The following is a 16879-nucleotide window of genomic DNA, read 5'->3' on the forward strand; positions in this document are numbered from 1 at the left end:
TATTTCTATTTCTGAAAACAATGTACCTAATAATATGAAGGAAGCAAGAGTGAAACCTTTGTATAAGAAAGATAGAAATCTTGATGTTGAAAATTATAGACCAGTTAGCATTTTAAGCATTGTCTCAAAATTTTTGGAAAAAGCTATTTATTATACACAGCTTGAGAAATATTAAGTATATAATAATTTATTATATGAATTACAGTCAGGTTTTAGAAATTCATATTCTACAGATACATTATAAAGAAGTAAAACTCCAGCTGCTGGAGCAGTATTGAATTTTCATTAAAAACAATTAGTTGGTCCTTTATTTAAGGCAAGTGACCGATTGCCCAAACAGTACAAAACAGCAAAATACAGCACAATACAAACCAACATAAACACAAAATATGAATAAAGCTGGGGTCACCGCCTTGGTACGGTCAATGCAAATCATTGGGGGTTTAAACCTGGTTATAGAGCGCTCAACCTCACACTTGGCCCAGCAATATTCATAATACATTTAAGTGTAAATAAAATTTAACGTCATAGCATTGTAACTCAAATTAAACCATAATAAAAGGGAATTAAAACGCATTCAATTTAATTACTATTTAATTACTCAATTGCATTGAAGATACAAGAGTAACAGAGTTACAACTTTTTGACGAACGATCAAATAAAACTATTAACAATTGTCAACTACATTCCTTCTTTATAGAAAAGATTTGAGAATATAGCATCATATAGTTGATATCTCAGATAATAATCGCGCAAATACAGGAAGAAGCAGCAATAATGGGTGTAAAAATTCCATATTACATAGCTTGGTTGTTTATGTGACTGCTAAAAAAAATAAAACTAATTAAATCAAACAAGAAACGCCTATCAGAGAAAAAATATAAATAAAACGGAACGTTATAAACCCAATGACCTATGAATGTAGATTACAACTGGGAAAGTCGGTCGTATGACGTCTTGTTCATTTAATGGACCACATTAGAAATAATATAAAGGACTTTATACAGAAATGGTTATGTTAGACCTACAGAAAGCGTTCGATACAGTAGACCACAACATTTTTATTTGGCAAATTCAAGATGATGGGTATTGACAATACAGATTGGTTCATGTCTTATTTATCCGGGAGAAAGAAAACTGTATGTGTAAACAATGTATTTTCTGAATTCGAACCTGTTACTTGTGGTGTACCCCAAGGTAGTATTCTTGGACCTCTTCTATTTTTATGTTATGGGAATGATATGATTATTAGTATTGACCCTGATTGTAAATTGATCTTATATGCTGATGATAGTGCTATCTTGTATGCTCATAAAGACCCAAATGTTATCTTTGAAACATCAAGCAGTGTCATGGATTCTTGTTCAGACTGGTTAGTAGACAATAAATTATCCCTACATTTAGGGAAGACTGAATGTATTGTATATGGAACAAAGAGAAAGTTAAAACAACTGAAAGATTTTAAAATTGAATGTAAGGGGCATACAATTAAACCCACGACTGCTGTAAAATATCTGGGTGTTAGTATTGATAACACATTATCTGGTGAAAACATTGTAAACAACATTGTTAGTAAAGTAAACTCTCGTCTTAAATTTATGTATAGAAATGCAAAGTCTTTAGATACAAAGACTAGAAAATACTCATGCTCTGCCTTGATACAGTGTCACATCGATTATGCTTGTTCCTCTTGGTATCCAAGTTTAAATAAATCTCTAAAAGACAAATTACAGATATGTCAAAATAAAATTGTTAGATTTATTTATGGAATGGGACCTAGAGATAGTATTAATCATTGTAACCTGTCAGATATGCCATTGCTAAATATTGAAAATAGAAATAAGCAATTAAGACTGAACCATGTATTTGAAATTGTTGAAGACAAGTGTCCATCATACTTGAAAGAAAATTTTATCTATGTTAAAGATACTCATTCATATGCAACAAGGGCAAATACATACAAGTTTAGAGTGCCCAAATGCTATGATAAATGAAATGTTACCTTTTAATACAGTGCAATTAGTGATTGGAATGCTTTGCCAGATACAATAAAGAAAATTGATAATAAACATAAGTTCAAATTAGCTGTACAGAAACATCTATTGTGCCTAGCTAAAACACCTTAATTGTAACAATTAGAATATGTTTAATCTAGTCATCATGGCAAACATATTATAGAAACATGATTGTAACAACTTACATGTATACTCAATAATTATCAGGGGCTTATTGTTCATTTTGTGTAACTTTCATATAGTATCTTACCATAGTAAGTATAATCTAAACAGGACCCCTTTGGAAATAAGCTTTTGGACTTTCATAGGCAATCCTAGGTTTTTACACTATATTATCCAAGTCATTTCATTTAACATACTTAGTTTCCCAAAGTTGTGAACATGTTTCTATAATATATCTTATTAACAGTATATACTTAAGTATGTGATAGTAATTATATGTGACATATATGTGTAACTGTGATATTTAAGTAATATATTAAACAACTGTGATATTTAAGCAATATACTAAATACCATAGAGTAACATTTAACCATATTTTAAGTGTGAGGTAGTTGCTGATCTGTTGTCCCCTTCAAAACTAGTCTGAGTTGATGCGCTTTATTAAAGCGAGATTATACGATTTTTTTTCAAATATTAATTTATATACAATGTGTAAAAAACTTATTAAACATATATTTCAATATAAATTAAAATAAAAATTAAGAAGAACATGTGTCGAAAAATGCGAAATAATGCAGATATTTAATTCTGAAATCGAAAAAGGCTGTACAGTCGAATTCGCCAGCATGTAAATCATGCATGTACGATGTGAATCTAAATTTAGTTTAACGGTTCATTTTAAATTCCTACAACGATATCTATTCATACGACACACGAACACCAACTAAAAAGACGAATGCTTTGGTTACTGTAGCAAAATATGTACGAAATATCTTCGTCGCAATCGGCTCGGGGCGCTAATTTGTCTTTGCTGCATTTTATGTAATTGGTCTTCAATGTGTTTTTTTTTCTTGCCTATTTTGTGTTTTTGTAACATATTTTATCAATACATTACAATTTAACACATATACAAAATCGTATAATCTCGCTATAAGACTTTATATTTTGCCGCACTTCTGTGTTCCTTTTTATTGTCATATCTTAATTCATATTATTTTTACGGCAGTTTTTAGGCCATAGGTTTAGTTCAGCAGCAATCTCACAAATACTTTTAATAATAATTGTTATACTTTTAGAATTTGTGTTATGTAAATTTGAATCATTACTTGTATATTATGTGTTTTAAACCTGAATAAAAATTAATCAATCAATCTACATGCTTAGCTTAAGCATTAAAAACATGTGTTTACAAATAGCGAATTAGATCTCTATATCTGGAGCCACGCACCTTATCCAAAGATCATTGACGAAAATCGCTAACAATTATTCATGTTCAATTTAAAACCTAACGAAAGTTCCATAATGTTTACCTGAGTGTTTCTAAATAATTTAAGTATCCCTCTTTCAATGAGTCTGCAGTTATCGTTGTTGAAATTGCATTTACGTCAAAAGATGTACGATAGATTGAAAAATCGATCCCGGCAGGACTCGCACCTGCAATCTCCTGATCCGTAGTCAGGCGCCTTATCCATTGGGCCACGGGACCATTGTGGTGCCCATTTGTTTCGTTTTAATAAAGGTAACGTTTGAACATGCAAAGCATGTATAAATGTAAATGTGTTTTATTTGATTAAACGCCTATATTTATACACAAGTGCATATTCAGTGGCGTTTTACAACACATTGACAAACATCATAAACACGTACGGAGCATAAAATAACAATCACTTAACAAATAAAAAAATCGCAATAATCAAGCATTTGGAAGAAAAACAGATACAACATCGTGATTATGATTAAGATATATAAATCATTCGTTGAATATATGTAAATGTAAAAAAGTAAACTAATAAAAATTTATACTATATAAAATCACATTAATATTTTACTAACACACGCAAAGAATAAAAGTATGTTTATGTGATAGTGAACATAATCATGCATGCGTACTCGAAGACTCGAAGTATGTAATGCGGAGGTTACGGAAACATTGAGTAACATTCACTATAATAATATGTTTCAAGACTCTTTTAAAATATGTTATTATTGTCAGATTTACGAACATTCGGTGGTAAATCGTTCCATAACTTTGGACCAATGGTAGAGAAACTTCTGTCACAAAATGTCTTTCGTTTGTTGAACAGGACTACATAACACCCATCCAGTCAGTCAGCGGACCTCATGCCTGTGCGACTGGGTGCATACGGTGTAAGGAGTTCTTTTAAGTACCCTGGTGCTCTTGAAGTATGGCAGTTATACATATAACACAAAATTTTGAAGTTAATTCTGTATTTAATCGGTAGCCATTGCAAGTTTGTTAATGAAGTATATATTTGTGTTATATCCTGAGATACGAATATATAAATGAGCATTCCGCTAGCAATCGAACATGCAATCACCTGAAATATAATGCGGTTCATAAACTGTGATGGCCGAGTGGTTAAGGCGTTGTACTTAAAATCCAATGGGATCTTCCCGCGCAGGTTCGAACCCTGCTCGCAGCGTTTATTATTGTAGGTTTTACTTTTTATTTACAACAACACAAGAAGTACTTTGGAAATGGCTAATCGTATCATGTTCATTTTAAAACTTAAGTCAAATGTACTCACTGTTTACCTGAGTGTTTTTCATTTACTTAAGTATCCCTCTTGCAAATGCAGTTATCGTTGTTAACGTCAAAAAGATGTATGGCAGATTGATAAATCGATCCCGGCAGGACTCGAGCCTGCAATCCCCTGATCTGTAGTCAGGCGCCTTATCCAGTGGGCCACGGGACCGTGTCGAGCACACTCGTTTGTGCTCATTTAAAATTTTACAAAAGAGCCTGTTAAACTTCCGATTAAAACAATACAAAAACATAATACTAGGATTGTACAGCAAATCATTTTACTAACATAGCAAGTAAATAAAGAACATTCACTTTTTTACCGGTTAATTTCCCTTAGAGAGGTGATCCACCATCCTGCAGTCTCTTATCTAAAACATGACAAGGGTTTATTAGAGCATGCCACAGACCTACCTAACTCATAAAAATTAACTATTTAAAAGAACACAAAAACAAGTGTTGAAACCATAACAACACATCTTTAATCAACGCTTCGATTTATTTAGAGCGTACATCCCTACATGAACAATCTTTGTACATGTATTATACATAACTTGACAATCTCCATGCGGAGTTGTCCTTACTTGCTCTCACATACACCATAGAATGTAATACATATACTAGCCGTGACCTAATGTGATAAGTGCTAGAGTACGCTTCCGAAGATTGTAGATTCGAGTCTTGGTGGTATCGTAATATATGTTCGTACTCTCATGATATATAGGAACCCTTTAACTTATCTCAAAGTTTTCGTTATTACATTTCTAATTTTATTTTAGTCAACACATGCATTTAATGTTCAAATTGAACAAATAACAAAAGGAAACACACGCAATTATCTAATGTTAAATCAGCGTTGTTATAAACAGATCTTTCTTCGCCAAGTTCAGGTTTGTGACATAATGAATTGCGTCGTCTGAAATATGGATCAGGGTTTGCAATTTTTAGCCATTTAGGGATTGTATTTTAAACTACATTTAATTGTAGAAATGAATCTTTGTACAAAATGTTTTCTATAATTTACATTTATTTCACGTTCTTTATTTTAGCGCTATCTTAAGTAAAATAATAGTACTCAGTTTTTATTTTATTTTATTCAGAAGTGAAACAGGCTCTATAGCGAAATTTTTAATTAAAATGCCCATGAAAAGACCCGTTGGAACATTGGAGAAAGCGCCTGACTACGGATCAGGATATTGCATGTTCGAGTCCTGTCGTATCATATTTTGTTAATATTGTTATCTTGACATCGGGAAATGCACAGACACATAAAATATCTTCAGACATTTTTATGGAATATCCTCAACGGGGCATGTTTTATGTTATATGCATTCGATTACAAAACAATTGATTAAATGATTACACCGGGAGGTATTTTGAAAGAAAAAATATAGGTCGCCGTGATGTGATGGATTTGATGTCCACCATGCGATCGGGAATATTTAGATGTTGTATATGATTCAGCAATACTTTTCCCAAAGTAGTTGCGATAGATTTGGTTTTATTTGGATTTATAGAGTGAAACGACGAGACTAGAGGGGACGAAATGAGAATAGAAGATATGAGACGAGAATACCAGAATATTAGACGAGAAAGAGAAGAGGACACGACATTTAAGATTTGAAATGAGAATTCCGGGATGATAGACGAGAATAGAGGAGAAGACACGATAATTGAAAATTTGAAACGAGAATACCGGGAATAGAGCCTGAGGGTATGACACGAGAATTGAAGATATGAGACGAAAATACCGGGATGACCGACGAGAAGAGAGAGGTGGGCACGAGAATTTAAGATTTGAAACGAGAATACCAGGATGATAGACGAGAATAGAGGGAATGAAACGAAAATTGAAGATTTGAGGCGAGAATACCGGGATGATAGACGAGGATAGAGGAAAAAATAATGGAGATGTTGATAGCAGAATAAAGGGGAGTGTTTATGCAAGTATGTATATAATGATAGTTATTTAATAGACCTAATAGTTAAATGGGTGAAAACACCTGTTTGATGATCCTTATGATTGTGGTTTAGTATTTATTTTCGCCGTTTTCAGCAATAATTCCATCAAATCACGGAGCTAAGTTTACAAACTCACCTTTTCATGGGTTACCTGGTCTATGGATACTTAGTGCACATACGTATGCCAGTAGATGTCAGGACCGACAGCTGGCCTACTCAATGGTAATGGGAAAAACTAAGCCGTAGAAAGAATTTCGTGACCAATGCCCACACAAATTATATGGCCGGACCGGGGATCGAACCCGCTTAACTGGGAGTCATAGTCCAGCCCTCTACAAACTAAGCCTGTCGGCCCGATAAGCATTACTTTCAGGTAATGAAATGCTTATGAAATTATTAAATATGTAATATTTTTTGCCTTGTGTGATGTATTTTCAACCAGCGTTCAAATTAGTTGACGCATTTTACTTTCTGTAAAAATCACAGAGTCACGAACACAATTGGGCCACTCAGCAACTACACCAAGGAAACGGACTGGAGTTGCATATATTCTTGTTTACAAAATTATATCAAACGCTTAATATCAAATAATCGCATTTTTTTCTAAACTGAAAATCAGTTTTACAATGTATGTTTATTAAATTTATTTATCATATTTCAACTGAAGCATTATCATGACATATTCATAAATGCGAACGTAAGTGCACATGTGAAGTGAAATTAATATGGGACTTACAATGTGTGTGGTGCAACTAAAGTGTTTTCTATTTTTCGATCAAGGAAAAATCAAAGAAGATTACTTTGGTTACAGTTTGTTTTTTCCGCAAGTTGTTTAATTATTGTTGTGTGTGGGTGTGTGTCTATGTGACTGATTTATTACTAGAAACAATTACTTAGATTTTCTGAGTGGAGATAACAACACTTTTGTGTTAAGATTTTCTTTAATGCACCTTATTTTCTATCATAAATGCATATATATTTTTTAAATATTATATATCAACACAGTCTTACTTTACCAATATTAATCTTATCAAGACTGAAATTTGTAATTAAATGATTATGAAAAAGTGATGGTGAAATATTGAGGCTTGCCAACCAGGAATGTCTGAGAATCTAAAATTGTTCGGTAGTTTTTTCATAAAGGTTGGTTCTGGCCTAATTAAAAATGATTCGCGCTCTGTGAAAAAAAGGGTTTTATGCATGTGCGTAAAGTTTCGTCCCAGATTAGCCAGTGTAGTCGGCACAGGCTTATCAGGGACAAAACTATCCGCTTTTATATTTTTCGTTTCAGGTAAGTCTCTTCTTAGCACAAATCAGGTTTAGTGGAAAAGTTTCGTCCCAGATTCGCCTGTGCGGACATCACAGGCTTATCTCGGACGACACTTACCGCACATGCGTTAAACTCCCTTTTCACAGAGCACGACCCAAAAACTTAAGCAATATGACATGACTTAAGAAAAAACAGATATCACAAATGTCCAAGACGTTTCTGAAACCCTTAAGTATTATCCTTTAAGTATTATGCAATATAAAAATACACCGAAGCATCGCATGAACAAGTTCCACAACACATTGCCATTTGCCACTGACAGCGGTCTCATCAATTAAAAATGATCCTCCCCCTCCCCCTGGGGACAATGCTCTACCCAGCCAACCTCACCCTAACCTATGGGTGCCTTGTATTGGTTTTTAAGGTTGATGCATGTTTGAACCAATGTTTTATTATGATATTGGCAGAAAAAAACTATTTGGAAACTAAAATCCCAACTAAGGTTGATTATGCATACACAATTTATGAAAAGCGCTTTATGTCTTTTGTTGAAAGATTTTACGCCTATTCCATATGGAATAAAAACGAATTTGGTATATCTTCTAGTGTGTTTGTGCATGATTTTCTCTATACTTCATCTACATGAAATAATTATAAAGTAGTCGCATGTGTATGTTTATATAAATAACAGTTGCAAAACATGTAAAACAAATGGTGCTTATTTTATGATTTTGTACGATACTCAATAATACACTAAACTGTTATGAATACATTATAAAATAATACATGTAAATTTATAAGTATGTTTCGCACACTAACCTGTCGATTGCATTCTTAGCATTTGACTGCTATCTTCACAATCTCGAGGCTGCATTCAATTCATGAATGTTATTAAATTAGTAAATGTCTACGCATACATTTGGAGACTTCTCTTCAACATCAAAAGTTTCGCTCTTAATGCAGCGCGAATCACTTGATATTCGCGAGTATTACTAGAGGTGTAATTGCACGAGCTGCTTCGAGGTTCTTGAAGCTCAAGAGCGGCACGTGCTAGCTGCACTTAAAATTAAGAATAAACTGTAATGTCGGAATTATGAATTCCAATGGTTTTTCCTACATATTTTATTAAATTTCCAAACGTGATTTAGCGTATAATAGAACGCAACAGCGATAGGCGAGTTTTTGTAAATGCTGTCACCATGAAATCTGTAACTTGTTTGTTTTTATCAATGTTTGCTGTGAATGTATAAATACTTCTTGTTCAGTATTTAATTTAGTGGTTTATTTACTTCAAAAAAGTATTGCAACGAAAGAGAACACAGTGAATTGAAAAGCAATTGCAGCGCCCATAAAAACGTTTAATTATAACAGAGGGGGTAATCACGTGATAGTCAAGATGGCGACGTCCATGCCGAGACAGTTATATTTCGCCGTTTTATACCTTTATTAATTTTGTTTAATTTTTAAATGTCGCTTACTTTCCAGCCAAATCAGTAAACATGTGATAAGCGTTTATTTCGTATTAAAATTCGCTTTTTATCTCGACTTTACTCCCCGCAAATTTTCTTAGTGGAGCTCTAATTAGGTCATCATTAAAACAATAAATACAAATAATAAAGGATAAAGAAAAATACCTGCCTCGACATGAATGTCGCCATCTTGACTACTTATTACCCCCTCAGTATAATTGCGTGATCTAAACCACCGAAGTCATTAGGTACGAACTGAATCTTATAATTGTGCACAGACTCATTAATATTTGTAATTATTTTCTAATACACGTTCACTTACATCCATGGTGATATGTATGAAGAGGGCCTCTTCAATTATTAATTAAAATATTCATTTAGATCAGCCACGTAAACATGATAAGTGACAAATGTTTAATTATATGTGCTATGAGATAGCAAGGTATTTAAGATCAATTTTTGATCACCACAATTATATTTTTTTACAACTATGATTTCAAATTTAAGAGACCTGATTTTAAATTAAAGGAACAGATTGAACAATTTACCATTTCACATTTTTCCAAATAAAATAAAGAGCTAAGAATGCACTTGAACGGATAACTTAAATTAACCCATTTATGCCTAGTGGACTCTCCCAGCCTTCTAAATTGGATCAATTTATTTCCAAAATTAGGGATGTCTAGTATATTTATATCTATATTTAGAATATTTCTTACAGAAATTCCTTTAAGCAAACAGAGCAGACCCTGATGAGACGCCGCATCATGCGGCGTCTCATCTGGGTCTACGCTGTTTGCAAAGGCCTTTTTTCTAGACGCCAGGCATAAATGGGTTAAGTTATTATTATTACTTTCTTACAATTATATACACATTGTCTCGGGCCTTTCGCCGAGGGCCATTATGCGGCTAGGGACGTTTACAGACGTCCATTCCAGCTTTGCAGTGGATTTATAAGCGTTTATTTTACAAATGTGGCCTGTTCTGAGATGTTTGGTCAAAACTGGGAACATGAACGAAATTGAGTTATTCACATTTTCAGAAGCTTCCATGTATGTCGAACACGGAACAATTAAGATTTTTGCATTACTTTGCAATTTAAGGTGAAAAAGGCTGCTTTAGAAATTCCTATTTTAACACAAAACTAATTTATTTTTTTAATGTCAATAAAATAAGTTTATACATTTTTATTAGATCTACAAGTGCAGGAATACATCAATAACATACAGTTTTATATTATGATATACTTAATACTACTCAATAATAAGCAAACATTATAAAATGTATATTGATAACCATGGAAACACCATAAATAATCAAATTATTGAAATTCTGTGTATACAAAGCAATTGTTCATGGTTTTCTGTTTAATTACTGATATAAGGAAAAAAAACTTCCATTCCAAATACAGATTACAAAGTAAAAGTGTCTATCTCAATAGATATGGACCCTTGTGTTGATTTGCTTTAAATTAGTTTGCTGTACATTTCAGGGCCTTTTCTCCTTCTGTGAGAATGGCCGTTTTTCACAATTTTGGAAAATTCCCGACTCAAATTTTCACAATGTCAAAAATTTGGCGACTCCAATTTCACAATTTAAAGAAGTTCGCGACTCAAATTTTCACAATTTTTGAAAGTTCACGACTCATTTCTTCAAAAGTTTGAACAGTTAGCGATTTTTTTCACAAAATGGGAGGGGCCAAGGCCACTTCACAAAAACAGGAAAAAGGCCCTGCATTTAGATCAGACAAGAAAATTAACAATTACCTCATTTAAGCAAATGTTATGACACTGCAAAATATGTCTTAAAAACTGTACCATTATATTCCAAAAATTGCATCTACTTTTTCCCAAATACAATCATATATTGTTTACAAGGTATTTCAATGTTTTAGCTGTCCGGTAACCATGGAAACCGATTTCCATACACAAAATAATTTATTTAAAAGTGGTGAAACTAAAATAATTTATTTAAAAGACATGAACATTAAAAATTGCAAACAATAAAACACAACCTAATTAAACATTGCATTTTTCAATCTCTCAGCAATTCAGATAGAATAGTAATTCAATGATAATATAACTGAATAAAGAATTCAAAAAAAGTCCCAAAATAAAGTACATACATAGACAAACATACTTTTCTCAGTTTTGTTTAATTTTCATTTAACTGTTTAATTAATGTAATACATAGCTATGTAAACCTATCAAATAGCAATATATTATGGTTACCATGATAACCATTTTACAATTCAAAACAATAATGCAGTTTAACTGAGTTATTTAATGTCCCTTTTGCATAATTGAATATTAATTATAAAAATTAAAACTGCATAATAAAATAAGTATAGGTAAAATGTAGTCTATATTCAAATATAGTCCGTAAATATGAGTGAGGTCTTGCAGTAAATCTATCATGGTAATAGCACATTATCATAGACCTCTCATGATTTTAATATGTTACAGCAACTGGTTGTATTATGAGCTGTTATTAGTCACAAATTGTTGGCATTGTTACAATTTCAAGTAGGATAGACGAGAACTGTTTGTTTTGCACAGTGTTCTAATTCTTTCCTTTTATATCACAGACATTGAGCAGAGAGGCTAAGTATTTTCTAGAGATGTGGTATACAGTAAATTATAACAATTCTTCTCAAATTGGTCATAGAGACTATTCATTGACCAGGGCTTGTTTTTTCTGGGTTTTTTTTGTAAAGCGGCATTGCCCAACCCCCCATTTTGTAAAAAATGAGTCGCGAAGGTTCAAAATTGTGAAAAAATTAGTCGCGAATTTCTAAAATTGTGATAATAAGAGTCATAATCTTCTTGAAATTGTGAAAATTTGAGTCGCGAACTTCTTGAAATTGACAATGTGTGTTGCGAATGTCCCAAAATTGTGAAAAAATGGCCATTCTGACAGAAAGAAAAAAAGCCCTGTTGATATCTTCCACACAGTGACCCTGTCTTGCTTTTAATCTTCCTGCTTGTCTGATGTTATCCCATTAAAAAAAAAAGATGTAATCATTTGTCATAAAGTTTAGTAAATTGAGGTCATTATACTGACAGACAATGACTGAATTAGAATTTCCATATAAAAATTTCTCCAAAACAATAATGTTCTTTAATTTTAGAAAAATTTAGGTGGTAAAAATATACAATTAACAGATGGAATTTCTCATTCAATAATAAGAAAACTTTTACAAACTTAATTTATTAAAGTAAAATGTAAACAAAATATAACAGGGACCGAGAAATGTCACAGTCGCCTTTTTTACTTTCGTTTTTTGTTGTAAATATGATTGTTTTTTTACTATTTTGGGCATTTAACCATAAGAAGAAAACTTGATTAAAAGAATAATACTTAACTTGTTTAAAGACAAGTTAAATCCAAACACTATTATACTGTAAGCATCAAGATAAAATCGGTATCAACATTTGTTGAAGTATTGTTTGTGGCTATATATTCGCAAAGGCCAACTTTGCTAAAAGGTGAGTAATAACTAATAAGTCAGCTCAATGAAATTAAAAGGTCAAAACCAACTATTTGTTTGATAGAAAATACTTTCAAGGGCCAATATATGTCCATATTTCTTGTAAATACGATAAACTGTTCACATTTAATCTCAAGTTTAGCGACGTAATTTATGATGAGATTTCTCATTATGCGACTTGCCGAATAAGCACCAAAAGTCTCAGAACACGCCACATATCATCCTATTTTGCTGCTTGACTTAAATTTATTACCGATCGAACCAATTTTCCGTACTTGTATTTAATCGATCGCGCAATTTATGACGTAGCTGTTGTGACGTAATTTCTGTGACGAAACGTGGTGCTTTATTTAACAATAAAATGTTGTTTAAAGCATCGAACGAATCGAAAAGGTATTTCGATTTGTGTGCTTTTTATAATTGCTTTCAATACAAAAGTTTTCAACAAATATTGTGGCTTAAAAAAATGTTGATTAAGGGATGGAAGGACAGAAATTAAATTACATATCGTTTATCTATGACATGACTCATGAGCATTGGATTAAAGTTGCCATTGAGGTTAGCGTTTCGTTTCCTTAATTTTGTGTGTATATAACTCCTGTCATTTTTCGAATATACAGTTGCCATTGAATGATAGTTTGTTTATTCCAAATGTATGCTACGTTTAACCCATTTATGCCTAGCGTCTAGAAAAAAGGCCTTGGCAAACATCGTAGACCCAGATGAGACGCCGCATCATGCGGCGTCTCATCAGGGTCTGCGCTGTTTGCTTCTATATTTTAAATATAGAAATAAATATACTAGACATCCCTAATTTTGGAAATAAATGTATCCAATTTAGAAGGATGGGAGAGTCCACTAGGCATAAATAGGTTAATTATCCAGTGTTTTTATGGCAATTTCGGGGCCGATATTCGGCCCCATTCCCCTAAAAAAAGAGTATATATTTTTCCCCCATTTTGTAAAAAAAATCCCCTCGAGAAGTAAAAAAAAAATAATTTTTTTTTTTTTAAATAACTGTCTCATAATCGTGATAAATATATCTCAAATTTATTTCATAAACAACTAACAAAGTATATAACTATAATTTATATTATTTTGAATTATTATAAAGAGTTATATTAAATAGTTTTTCCCAAATCAGTGGACTTTTCACATTAATTGCATTTTTCTCCCAAAATGGCCAGGAAAAGGTCTGATGTATCTACATTGTGTCAATATTTGTTGATAAAATCATTCCAATTTGGTCCATTTTATTGATAAAAAATGCTCAAATTTGCCATTTTATCGATTTAAAAGATCACAATGAGACTCAAAATGGCTAAGAAAACTGAGACTGTGCATGAAGGCTGAACTGTCTGAAACTAATGTTGAAAAAAACATTGATATATATTTTAATTTTAAGAAAAAAGACAAAGACATTCAGCTGTTAATATTATATTCATATAAACATGTGTATTGATATAGTAAATATCATTACATATAAACAAGTGAAATTTTAATTTTCCCCTTTTCCTAAAAAACGACGAATTTTTTTCCCCTTTGGACGGGCCCCGCCACCATTCCCCTACAAGTGAAAAAAACACTATTATCGTTTTTTTCGATTCTTACGTAGATGTGTGGCTTTTTTTTATCACAGTGGGCAAAGACCGAATGTGGACGCAATTTTTTATGCCGCACGATCCCATTATTTTTAGATATGAAAAATCGACCCTGCTAGGCGCCTTGAACTAGTATTTGTTATCATTGCATGCATTTGGTCAGTCTTTTCAACTGTTTAAAGCATTCAAAAAATACCCCTTGTTGTTTGTGTACCGTAGCTCTTATTCTTAAGAAAATAAATTTGTAACAAAATAAAACACACTGAAATTACTTGCAACTGATGTGCACATAAATACGTTGTGTCACCGTCTGTCATGATTGCATGACCTAAGCACTCAAGTCATGCGGTATGAATTGCAGAAAACAATGTTGCGATGACCCATTAATATTACTAAATATTTATATTAGATGTTAACTAACATATATGGTGGAATGTATGAAGAGATCCTCACTAGTTATTAATTAAACTACATTTATAACAACGGGTAAATAAAACAAGTGACGAACTTAACCTTTTTGTGCTCAGAATTTCGGGTTTTTTAAGTAAAATCGTTGATCAGCAAAATTATCTTGTTTATTGCAACACAGATTTAAATTCAAAGACAACTCAAATTGCGTTATCATTTGCTCACAATAATGAAGTAGCCTAAGTTTTGAAATAATTAAAGGTTTGCTTGTAGATCTACTAACTCGACTGAACCCTTTTTTTTGCACACACAAGGCTTTTTGGGGATATCAAGGTTGAGTTTTCGAACATTTTAAGTTTTCCTATCATATTCGTAAAAAATACCTTTAAACATAATGAAATATACGGTAAATTTCGACTTGAAGGATGTATGTCTCTTGAAAACCTTATAGAAGTGGAAAACAACGTTTTTATAGTAAAAAAAGTTCACGTACAAAAAATTGGACGACCTTCCTACCATATATATTTGGAGATGACAATGAAATAAAATCATCTTTGGCCTGATATAATTGATATAATAATTTGGTGTTGTTTCTTATGTAGTTTTCGGAACATAATCTTCTTAGTAAATTACAGAATATGAAATACGTAATTATACTTTATAGAGAAATACGTTAGTATACTTGAAATTACTTTATTTTCAATAAATGACGCTTAGGTCGTTTTTAGTATCCAATAGAATACTTGCGTACGTGTAACGCAATTACAGCAAACGTCACTTCCACTGTGACGTCATTTCACGTCGTTGCTAGTGCATTGAAAAACACAGACACAAACTGCACAAATATGGGGAAGTCAGGATGTTTACCGCCCGGCAGCTGCCGGTGGCTCGTGCAATTTAAGAAGTCGATGAATGCCAGGGTAATGTCTTAACAAATTGACTCGCTTTTTTGCTACCAGATTCATTTTGTAACAGACTAATGGTTAAAACCGACCTTTTGCTGTTTCATAATACAAGGCCAGGTTGTGTTCATATATAAAACTAATAACGAAAATACCAAGAGTTTTGCTCGAAACTGTAGACTATATGGAGTGTTAGTTTGTATTTAATCTTGCAAAGGCTTGTGAATATCTATTTGTTTGAAAGCGCAAGATGTAACTGATAATGTTTCAACGCAACTCAAAATTGAATTACCGAATATTTGTATTATGAATGTTATCACCGATTTTTTGTTATTTTTCCTACATACACTGATCGAACAATGTTATTTGCTTTAGTTTTTTGACTGAATGAATTAAACTGGGGAACCGGATGATGTGTGGAAATTTGATTATATATATTTAATATGCCGATAAATAATAAATGTGAAATAATAGTGTAAAAGACGCTGGGGTGTCACTATTGGTCCAGGATTTCAATGCAATCAAACTGAAAATATGTAAAGCCATTGAGCACAAAAATACTCGATGCATGCTACAAAACATTAGCTTTAAAGAAATGTACGCGATTGTTTGGTGTCCTCCAAATGCATCAAATGCTATCGCGTGCATATAAACTATGCATTATTTTACCGATTTAATTGCTTTTTTAGTTTTTACAAATAATTTAACATTGAGCCTCGGGAAAACAGGTTTAATTCATGTGCGTAGTGTCGTCCCAGAATAGCCTGTGCAGTCCGCATAGTCAGATCAAGGACGAGACTTTTCGCTTTTATTATAAAATATATGTATTATAAAGGAATTATATTCTTAGCAAAATCCAAATTCGGTGGAGAGTCGCGTACCTGATTATCCTGTGTGGACTGCACATGCTATTCTGGGACGACACTCCACGCACATGCATTAGACCCCGTTGCTCCAGAACGAGGACGGATTTTTATTAAGTGTATAAGAAGATTATCATAATCAGTTTCTGCTTTCTTTTCAAAGTGTTTGCTAAATAGCGCTTTAGGTTTCAC

General features: G+C 32.6%; 2 protein-coding genes and 3 non-coding genes across 16 annotated transcripts in view; 3 read left to right on the forward strand and 2 right to left on the reverse strand.

The window, feature by feature from the left end:
- LOC127841495 (probable basic-leucine zipper transcription factor S) overlaps window positions 1-16879 on the forward strand; it is a 156880-nt gene that overhangs the window by 36856 nt on the left and 103145 nt on the right. The gene's annotated exons all lie outside the window — the stretch shown is intronic.
- Trnar-acg (transfer RNA arginine (anticodon ACG)) lies at window positions 3591-3663 on the reverse strand. Its single transcript has one exon. It is a non-coding gene; the product is annotated as a tRNA-Arg (tRNA).
- Trnal-uaa (transfer RNA leucine (anticodon UAA)) lies at window positions 4540-4621 on the forward strand. Its single transcript has one exon. It is a non-coding gene; the product is annotated as a tRNA-Leu (tRNA).
- On the reverse strand, window positions 4822-4894 carry Trnac-aca (transfer RNA cysteine (anticodon ACA)). The gene has a single exon. It is a non-coding gene; the product is annotated as a tRNA-Cys (tRNA).
- LOC127841494 (GRIP and coiled-coil domain-containing protein-like) overlaps window positions 15718-16879 on the forward strand; it is a 104092-nt gene continuing 102930 nt past the window's right edge. For all 11 annotated transcript variants that reach the window (XM_052370348.1, XM_052370342.1, XM_052370346.1 and 8 more), the window contains exon 1: window positions 15718-15842. In XM_052370348.1, the coding sequence (XP_052226308.1) occupies window positions 15768-15842 (75 nt within the window). In that variant the 5' untranslated portion in view covers window positions 15718-15767. The remainder of the gene's footprint in view (window positions 15843-16879) is intronic.

The sequence above is a fragment of the Dreissena polymorpha genome, chromosome 8 (assembly GCF_020536995.1).
Source record: "Dreissena polymorpha isolate Duluth1 chromosome 8, UMN_Dpol_1.0, whole genome shotgun sequence".
NCBI lineage: Eukaryota > Metazoa > Mollusca > Bivalvia > Myida > Dreissenidae > Dreissena > Dreissena polymorpha.